The following is a 10,370-nucleotide window of genomic DNA, read 5'->3' as shown; positions in this document are numbered from 1 at the left end:
TGAGGAACCGAACCCAGGGCCTCATGCATGCAAGGCAAGTACTCTACCACTGAGCCACCTTCCCAGCCCTACCTAATGGCTTTTTCATTGACCTCTGAATCCTTGCTCAGACCTCATAAAAACCTATCACCTAGCTGGGCGCCGGTGGCTCATACCTGTCATCCTAGCTATTCAGGAGGCTGAGATCTGAGGATCATGGTTCAAAGCCAGCCCGGGCAGGAAAGTAGTCCGTGAAACTCTTATCTCCAAAAAAACCACCAGAAAACCAGAAGTGGTGCTATGGCTCAAGTGGTAGAGCGCTCGCCTTGAGCTGAAGAGCTGAGGGAAAGCGCCCAGGCCTAGAGTTCAAGCCCGACGACCAACAAACAAACAAAACAAAACAAAACAAACACCTGTTCCACCACTATACACAGTCTCTAAGCCCACAGGAAGGCTGTGCCCCTTGCTGCTATATCTCAATAAACAGTCCTTACCTGGGGAAGATGGAGTCCGGCCTGTTTCCTTCCTTTCTCCTCCAATTTCCTGACAGGGCCCAGCTACGTACCTTTACTAATACACACTGAGCACCTGTTTTTGCCAAGTCTCATTCAAGGGTTTAATCTGTTTTGTTTTTGTGACCCTGGAGCTCAAACCCAGGCCTCATGTGCCAGGCAAGTTTCTACTACCTAGCTACATCTCCAGCCCTGATTTAACCTGTTGTTAAAAAGGAATTAGAACCATTAGCATAATTAAAAGGTAAAAGGAAATAGCTAATGCCTTACCTGGTCTAGCCATAACCTACAGCTTAGGCACCAAGCCCTGTCCTCTTAAAGGAGTCATTGAAGTAAATCAGTAAGGACTCGTTAAGGGGTCACTTGACTCTTTGATTTGTGCTGAATAAATTCTGCAATATTCCTTGCTCATGTCTTTTGTTGTTGTTCTGAAAAACCTAAGAAATAGCTAGTGTTTGTTTTGTTTTGTTTTTGGTTGTTTTGTGTGTGGTTCTTTGAGATGCGGTATTGCTATATGGGCCAAGCTGACCTTGAATTCTTGATACTACAGACACATGATGTGACCCCTAGCTCGAATATATTTTTGTAGATCTTCCAGTTTTTCTCAGCTGGTCAGGATGAGTCTTTGACCTTTTCAACAGTTCGTTGAATCACACAGTGGTTACAAAGGAAAGACTGAGGCTAAAAGGTCTAAACTTAAAGCTCTGTGACAGTGTGATGCAAGTATATTGGTCTATATTTAGATATCTTTTTCAATGCTTTTAGCTTTGTGGAAAATGGTGGGCCTAATTGACTTATCCCTTGGGACCAAATGTAATGTTTTATGAAGATCAAAAGAGATGGTCCTCCTCCTCTCAAAGAATTTCTTTTTTTTTTTTTGGGTCTGGTCGTGGGGCCTGAACTCTGGGCCTGGCCGCTGTCCCTCAGCTCTTCAGCTCAAGGCTAGCGCTCTACCACTTGAGCCACAGCACCACTTCCGGCTTTTTTTCTTTTTGCTTATGTGGTGCTGAGGAATCGAACCCAGGGCCTCATGCATGCAAGGCAAGCGCTCTACCACTGAGCCACCTTCCCAGCCCCAAGAATTTCTCTTTTTAATGAATATATATATATATATATGTATATAATTATCACCTCTGTCCTTGATAAAGTTTTGAATGAATAGAGAATTTATTCCGTTGCAATATTGATTGTATACAGGCACACCATTTTATCAACAGAAGAAACAAAAAGGCTGGGTATAAGTTTTTGGTACTATGTACCACCTCTGTTATTCTTCTAAAGTTGAAGTATTCATGTACTTAAACAATATTCTATTTAATTGTGTTTGATTTTAAATATATAAATATGAATTCTAAAAAAAAAGAATTTCTCTTTTTAACAGGTCAAGTAAAGACTCCCTCTTACTTTCCCACTTCCCTTGAGAAGTAAGACCTTGTCTTCAACTCAAGAAGATAAAATAGCATGGGCTATTAATCTAGAGTGCTCTATTTCTTCTTGTGGAGAAGTTTCTGGAGCTTGGGCCCAAGGAGACGAAAGAGGCAAGCTTCAGGACATTTGCAAGCTTGTGGCAAACGTGTGGGGCTGTGCAACCAGACAGATGAGAAGCTCACAGTTTTGGGAGCCCAGAGTGAGGAGGGATTGGACATCATTGCTGTGCATCTTGCTAAGGAGTTCTATAGACCAGGCCAGAGGATTCTGTCATAATCTACAGGCTCTTCTATATTAAGCTGTGGTTCTGACACTGCCCTGAGGTACATGGAGAGCTACTTTGAGACTCTGAAGACTCCTGGGTTTGGAAGTTGTTTATGTTACTTACTATGTGACCTAGGGTAATTCACTTAATGGCAAACAATATAGATCAATGGGCTGGGAAGGTAGTTCAATGGTAGAGTGTTTGCCTTGCATGCATGAGGTCCTGGGTTCCATTCCTCAGCACCACATAAGCAGAAAAAGCCAGAAGTGGAGCTGTGGTTCAAGTTGGTAGAGCGCTAGCCTTGAGCTGAAGAGCTGAGGGATAGAGCCCAGGCCCAGAGTTCAGGCCCCACAACCGGACCCCCCAAAAAAATGTAGCTCAAGTGAATGAGTAAATAAACAAGTGACTTTTGGAGCCTCAGTTTCCTCATCTGGGGAATGGGGGAATGGTGCCTCCCCAACCAGCTGTGATCTTCTAAGAAAAATTGTCTCACACAAATCCCCCAGAGCTGCTCAAACTCACACTCTGACTTTGCAGAGTGGGCAGGTAGGCCTGAGTCATGCATTTCCAACCAATCCTAGGGAAGTCTGAGCTTCCTATCTGGGCACACTAGGAATTATTTCTTCAGCTAGTAGAGTATGAGAGCTGCCTCAAGATAGCATGTTCCTATGTTCTCTGGGATGAAGGGACTTCCTGGGATGCAAGGATTTCAGACGTAACACCAGGAGAGTTCTGGACCAACTAAAACAATTTGGTTACCCTGATGGGAAAGAAAGGAATGCTGTATAAACTGAAAACCAAGCAGAGGTATTTGCTAAGTTCCTACTTTAGACCAATCAGTGTTACTATAACACCTCCCATTTCACAGAGGCATGAACAGGTGGAAGAAAGTTCGGTGACTTGGCCCACGTCATAGCTCCTCATGGGCACTGCTGGAGTCAAAACTCCTGCCTTCTGACTCTACATTCAGCTTAGCACCTTCTCTCTAGTCCATGTTGCCTTTTCCAACACATTTCTCTTTACTTGGCAAACACAACATGTTTATTTATAAACTGGCTCGTCTGAAGCCTGAAATTTGGCTTCGTTGGTTTTGGCTGTGAGGAGTTCACATTTTTCCTCTATTTGTTTTGGTTTGCAAACTCATGTTTTGTGAGTAAAAAAAAAAAAAAAGTAATAAAAGCCCAAGGAAGCTGTTAAAGTTGTTCAAGTGCAAAGCATCCAGAAATGTGACAGCATGAACTTAACTCCGATTTATTTTGTATCTCTAGATAGTAGATTAAAAATGCATAAGATTGCCTTCTAGGGATTTACAAGCCCGAGATAAATCCATAGCTGGGGTTACTTCCCTGGTGGTTCTCTTGGAGGTGGGCAGGTGGTCTGAGGAGCTCCCCTGTTGAGCCAGTACAGGGTGCCAGTTCTTTCCCACTCAAAGAAAGGGGCTGAAGACTTGGGAAGAAGTTGTCATCAGGACCAAGGTGTGTGCACTCTGAACCCTTTGCTTTTTACTTTACTTATAGCTGAGGTTATAAAAGACTTGTTTCTTTTTATTATTATCTTTGAAAATTTACACAAACTGTGTGACTTATGCTTTAGTGAGGATAGCTAGAGTCCTAAAATCCCCATATTCTTCCAGATGTGCTAGAGGTTCAGGTAGGTTTCTGAAGATAAAGAGTATATTCCATCGGTGACAGTCACTCTTCTGGTGTAAATTTTCATGGCTAGGGAGTTCTGGTGCAGACCTTGAGCACGGCTTTTTTTTTGGGGGGGGGGGTTGTAGGGCCTGAACTCTGGGCTTAGGTGCTGTCCCTCAGCTCTTCAGTTCAAAGCTAGTGCTCTACCACTTGAGCCACTGAGCCACTTCCGGCTTTTTCTGCTTATGTGGTGCTGAGGAATTGAACCCAGGGCCTCATGCATGCAAGGCAAATGCTCTACCACTGAGCCACCTTCCCAGCCCTTGAGCACTGCTTTGTGCTAGTCTGTGAGTCTACTCCATACCTAGGGAAGAGTCTTAGCCCTGCCCACAGCCAGATGAAAGGTTGCTTCAAGTGGTGAACACCCTGCTTTTTGGAACCATGAGGTTTGGCTGGCAACTTTTTCCATTGTCTTTTAACAATCTAAGTTAATGGCTGAGCACAGTTACAGTTTTTTTGTTTTGTTTTGTTTTGTTTTGTTTTTAGCAATCTAAGGCTACATTTGTGTGTACAGCGGCAAACAGGGATCCAGTTACCCTGGTAAAACAGACACATTAAAAATTTTGTTTTTATAAGTTCATCAAGAACTACTTGGGACTAGGAGTGTGGCTTAGTGGTAGAGTGCTTGCCTAAGCATGCATGAAGCCCATAAACAGAAAAAGCCAGACGTGGCACTATGGCTCAAGTAGGAGAGTGCTAGCCTGGAGCAAAAGAAGCTCAGGGACAGTGCCTAGGCCCTGAGTTCCAAACCCAGGACTGACAAAAACAAAAACAAATCCCCTTCAACATGACTGAAGGACATTTTCAATCTCAGGCTCCAGCCCAGGTCTGAACAAGTGGCCTCCAGAGTTATAGGGCCTGCTGAGACTGGCAGGGGTATCTGATTATGGCCTAAGGGAGGTGATCACCATCAAGTTTTCAAGTCAAGCTTAGAGAGCCCATTTGTTGTGAGTCACTGGGCTCATGATGGCTGCAGAATCAGAAACCCCAGGGGCTTTACTAGAGAAAACCACAAATCTAGGAGGGGTTAAATGAAGGGAACCACTTCAAGGTGTCCCCTTATACTCAGTCTCTGCATTCTCCTTTGTTTCTATTTGTTGTTTAGTCCTCAGAATTTTCCCAAGACCTCTGTCTCTCTGAATAACAAAGAAAATTTCCCAGTTCCATTTCACAGAACTAAAGCTTCCTTCCCCCAATGGCAACTTCCTTTCCCTGGAGAATGAATATGCCTGTAGGACGGAAAGGCCTGGAAGTCTAGTTGATGATACACACTGTATGGGGTTTGTCAGCCCGGTGCAGAGGGACCCTCAGACCTGTGTCTCCAAATAGTTACTTTTGCTGTTGTTGTTGTTGGCCAGGGACTTGAACTCAGGCCTGGACGTTGTCCCTGAGCTCTTTTGCTCAAGGTTAGCCCTCTACCACGTTGAATCACAGTTCCACTTCTGGTTTTCTGGTGGTTAATTGGAGATAAGAGTCTCAGAGACTTTCCTGTTCTGGCTGGCTTTGAACCGTGATCCTCAGATCTCAGCCTCCTGAGTAGCTAGGAATATAGGTGTGATCTACCAGCACCTGCCTAGTCACTCTTGAAGTAAGTCATTCACCATTGCTGCCCATCTGACCTGCTCTAAATCCTTGGGGATCAAATTCCAGATCTGTATAGAAATGCTTGTGTCACTAGAGACCCTAAGGATAGTCAGGGACCAAAACTAACCCTGTAAAGTGCCACCCACCGACTTCCTGGTGGGCCATCTTAGATACAGGGGCCCTCCTTGTAGACTTTGCTAGTTGGGCTCCAGCAAAGATGGTGAGGGTTGGGAGGAGTTTGGTCACATTTGTCAAGCTCTTCCAGATCTTCTGTCTTCTGATACTTGCAAAAATTCTACTCTGCTGCAGTGTCCGTTTTCTTTTTCAAATTCTACCTCCCATCCCTAGCTTGTGTCCCCCAGCTCTCTCTTCTCTGGTTTAACTCTACTTGTCATTAGCAGCCCACACAGATAAACCACAGAGTGGCTGCAAAGCTGTCAGTCAGGTTTTGGATGTGTCTGGGTATTTGAAGGCTGCCTTCCTTGTCCTCAGACTAACTTTTCGTTTGCAGGTCCCTCATGACATACAAAAGGGTGTGATTAAGTGGAGACAGTGCCTTAACATTTATTTGCTGCTGATGTATTTTACTTGGAATGAAATGAGCTCTAGATCTCAATTTTCAATGCCCTTCAGAAGCTTACCATCACTGGGATAGACAGAAGTCCCTTAAAAACAAGCTCAGTTTGGCAGCCTGAACTTCCCTGCTTCCAATACTTCTTTCAGAGCTAGGGAGACAGAGGCTATGTCCTAGGTCAAGGTTGTGGGTAGAAAGTCCTTCCCTCCCATGCCAGCGTCCTCTGTCCCTAACCTTTCTGGCTGGTATGCCTTCTTAACAGGATCCAACTGACCCTCTCTGCTGGAGAGGGTCTTGAAGTGCCCTGTTTATCTGAAATGATTGTAAAAATCCAGTTTGGTAGAGGAAAAATATGAACCAGGCAAGCTATGCCTTCAGAGATACCTACAGATGTCAATACCAGATCAGGCCAGCAAGTAAATCAGGGCCAGACAAGTCACAGAGTCAGGAGCCCCCATCAGACAGATGGCTATGCAGGGCCCAGTTGACCAGATAGAAGCTGGGTTCGGGTGGGCCAGAGGCAGGCCACAGGCCGCACATGTCCTGATGCAGAAGTCAACATACTGCCCAAGGGCTGAGAGCTTCCCAGATAGGAGGAACCCTTTCTTCAGGTTTCCAGAGCTGCAGAGGTTGGGGGCTAAGTAGGCCAATTTCATGGCCATAGGACAGCTCGTAAGCCCATGGATCTGGAGTGTAGCAGCCTTGGCTTCAGTTAACCAGTTACCCATGAGAAAGGCCTCCAGAGACCAGGAGCAGGGCATGAGGCCATCTCTAGGGGCGAGGAGGTTGTGGAATGGCTACGGAGTAGATCGTTGAAAGCCTCGGAAGGAGGGACCCCTGGCATCCACATAGGAGATGAGGTTACTATTCCTTTAAGAAACCCACATGGTTGCTTTTCTGCTGAACCCGCTTTGTCTGGGGTATGAGGACTGAGCTGTGGGTCTGGCACCATAAGCTGCTGTCTCATCTTCCTGGCGCAGGGCAAGCTCAAGGATGCCAGGAAAAGTCCTTTTCTCTGCATCGCTATGACTCATCTTTCTTGCCCGTCCCTGGGTCTCCTTGCGTGGCACTTTCAGCATTGCTCGGCCTCCACAAAGCCCTCCTTCTCGTGGCCCGAGGGCTCCACCTCCGTGTATGTGGAGTGGTTGGGGTGGTTGCGGAACTTCATGGCTGGCCAATGATGAGGTCTCCGCTGCTGGGGGCACAGAGGCAAAGTCAGTGGACATGACTTTCCCATGGGGACCTCATCCCTGAGGGAAAGTACCAAGACTTCCTCTTACAAGGGTCCTGAGGCACTGGGGCCTCACTGGTAGCCAACTAACAGGGCCAGTGTCCCTCAAAAGACTTTCTACCCTAGTCCCTCAACCACTGGGAGCCAGAGTTTGGAAGGAGTTTGTGTGGTCCGCAGAACTCAGAGCTAGCTGCTTCAGCAGTACAGCAAAGGACTGAGAGTCTAGAAAGAGTCAGCCAGTGATGGCTGGAATGACCTATGAAGCTCTGGGAATGCCAAAATAACCATCCAGAATGCATGATTCCTGGGTTCACTTAAAACCTGCTCCATCAGAATCTCTGAGTTTGGGGATCTGGAGCTCCCAGTTGATACCCAGGTAGGCCATTTTCTATCTATGACAAGGACATATGCTGCTACTTGTGCTACATAGGTGCTTTCAAGAAATCTATTCAGTATGCCACCAAACTATGACCTTCTGAAGAACAGGGGTAGGATTTTATTCATTTTTGCATCCTTGGCTCTTAGAAAAAAAAAAAAAATAGAAGGACCTGCTGTGGCCACTCAATTGAATTCTATGAAGTGAACAAGGTCCTCTACGAGGTAATTAACTAGTTGAGGTTGGGGGAGGGGGGGTGGAATAATGGAACCTGCTGAATTATGTGGCTCAGAGCAAAAGGGGTTGAGCCTAATCTCTCATGCTGCACTTCAGTTGTTCCCTCAGAGTTCTGGAAGAGTCTAAAACTGAATCATCCTTAACTACAGCTCCCAAAGAATACAACCCTCATAGCCAGGCACCAGTGGCTCACACCTATAATCCTAGCTACTCAGGAGGCTGAGACCTGAGGGTTGTGGTTCAAAGCCAGCCTGGATAGGAAAGTCCATGAGACTTTTTTTTTTTGACGGTTATAGGGCTTGAACTCTGGGCCTAGGCATTGTCCCTGAGCTCTTCAGCTCAAGGCTAGCACTCTACCACTTAAGCCAAGCACCACTTCCGGTTTTCTGAGTGGTTTATTGAAGATAAGAGTCTCACAACTTTCCTGCCCAGGCTGGCTTTTTTTTTTTTTTTTTTTTGTCAGTCATGGGGCTTGAACTCTGGGCCTGGGCACTGGCTCTCAGCTCTTTGGCTCAAGGTGATGGCTCTACCACTTGAGCCACAGCGCCACTTCCGGTTTTACTAGTGGTTTATTGTAGATAAGAGTCTCACAGACTTTCCTGCCCCGGCTAGCTTTGAAACTCGATCCTCAGATCTCAGCCTTCTGAGTAGCTAGGCATGAGCCACTGGCATCCTGCCCATGAGACTCTTATCTCCAGTTGACCACCAGAAAAATGGATGTGGAGCTGTGGCTCAAAGTGCTTGCCTTGAAGGAAAAAGCTCAGGGACAGTACCCACGCCCAAAGTACAAGCCCCATGACCTACCAAAAAAAAAGAATTTTATAAATGGGGGAAGGTCAACAGTCTGTTCCACTGGGACAGAAGGATAATGTGGAGTTGGCAATGGTTTCTCAGGGATGTGGTAAGTAAGGGGTGAGATGGGGAGAGGTGGGAACTGAATGACCCAGGTAACAATGACGCAAAAGCAGGCAGCAGCAGGTTTGAGGCCACACTTCACACTGACCTCAATAAAGAAGAGTGCAGCATTGGAGTTGGGGTGGCCATTGATGTAAATCCCAACCAGGATGATGACCGCCACTAAGAGGACAGCCAGCACAATGCCCACAATGGTGCCCAGGTGTACGGGGGGGCCTTTCGTCTTTGGGTCCAGGTTGTCCTGAAGGCCTGTGGAGAGACCAGAAGGCAGAAAAAGGAGAGTGCAGAAGGCCAGGCCACAGAATCTTAGGTTCTGACAAAATCTCAGAGATAAAAGCCCACAGAACTCTTTGGGTCAACTTACCAAATACATGGTTAGGAATTGGGGGAAATCATTATTAGTGGCATCTTTCAGATGTTTTCCAAAAAGCACTTAAAAAGTTGTCCAGAAGTCTAATAAAATATCCTAAGAAAAGCTCTCTCTGATACCTGGGCCATATAAGGGGCATTTGAAGGTTATGAATTTGGGACCTATGCCCAGCACCAGTAGCTCACTCCGGTAAACCGAGCAACTCAGGAGGCTGAGATCTGAGGATTATAATTTGAACACAGCCTGGATAGAACACAGCCAGCAAAAAGGTGAAAGTGGAGGTGTGGCACAAGTGGCAGAGTATCCGTCTTGAGTGAAAAGCAAAAGGGTCTGAGTTCAAGCCCCAGCACTAGCATACAGAGAGAGAGAGAGAGAGAGAGAGAGAGAGAGAGAGAAAGACATTTGGAGCCAAATAGCCATCACGCTATTTGGATTCAAATCTATACTCTGCCACTTATTGGCTATGTGATCCTGAACAAATCAGCCTCTCTGGGTCTCTATTAGCGCTTCTATAGAACAAGGAAATTAATAACAACTACTTAAAGAGGGATTATTGCAAGGGTTAAAATGAGATAAATCATGTCAATAAACATAATTAACCTAACACTCTGGAACAAACTCATCAATAAGCATCAGCTCTTATGATAACAAATGACCACACTATGACTTGTCCCTGTCCACCCTTAGAAGGAGACTTCCTGGAGGGTGGCAGCAATGTCCTCAGTTTTTGGGGAAAATTGGGATCCCAGTGTTGGCCCTCAAATTGAATTCTAGGTCCTCTAGAAGTTCTTCAGCCAGCTTGCATTCTTTTTCTTTTTCTTTTTTTTTTGGGTCCGGTTGTGGGGCCTGAACTCTGGGCCTGGGCACTGTCCCTCAGCTCTTCAGCTCAAGGCTAGCACTCTACCACTTGCGCCACAGCGCCACTTCTGGCTTTTTTCTTTGTGCTTATGTGGTGCTGAGGAATCGAACCCAGGGCCTCAGGCATGCAAGGCAAGTGCTCTACCACTGAGCCACCTTCCCAGCGCCCCCCCCCCCTTTTTGTTTTGGCTGGTCATGGGGCCTGAACTCTGGGCCTGAAACTGTCCCTCAGTTCTTCAGCTCAAGGCTAGTGCTCTACCACTTGAGCCACAGCACCACTTCCAGCTTATGTGGTACTGAGGAATCGAACCCAGGGCCTCATGCATACAAGGCAAGCACTCTACCACTGA

The 10,370-nt window shown here is 46.3% G+C and overlaps 1 protein-coding gene across 1 annotated transcript in view; it reads right to left on the bottom strand.

Annotated features, from left to right (window-relative positions):
* Window positions 1-5,998: 5,998 nt before the first annotated feature.
* Window positions 5,999-10,370, bottom strand: part of Plxdc1 (plexin domain containing 1) — a 51,780-nt gene continuing 47,408 nt past the window's right edge. The window contains exons 13-14 of the mRNA XM_042673782.1: window positions 8,881-9,041; window positions 5,999-7,225 (exon numbers count right to left, since the gene is read on the bottom strand). Coding sequence (XP_042529716.1) covers window positions 7,106-7,225; window positions 8,881-9,041 — 281 coding nt within the window. The 3' untranslated portion in view covers window positions 5,999-7,105. The remainder of the gene's footprint in view (window positions 7,226-8,880; window positions 9,042-10,370) is intronic.

This window comes from Dipodomys spectabilis, unplaced genomic scaffold (assembly GCF_019054845.1).
Source record: "Dipodomys spectabilis isolate Male_0828 unplaced genomic scaffold, ASM1905484v1 ptg000018l, whole genome shotgun sequence".
Classification (NCBI taxonomy): Eukaryota; Metazoa; Chordata; class Mammalia; order Rodentia; family Heteromyidae; genus Dipodomys; species Dipodomys spectabilis.
The sequence above is the reverse complement of the archived record's forward strand: the minus strand, read 5'-3'. Positions and strand labels throughout refer to the sequence as shown.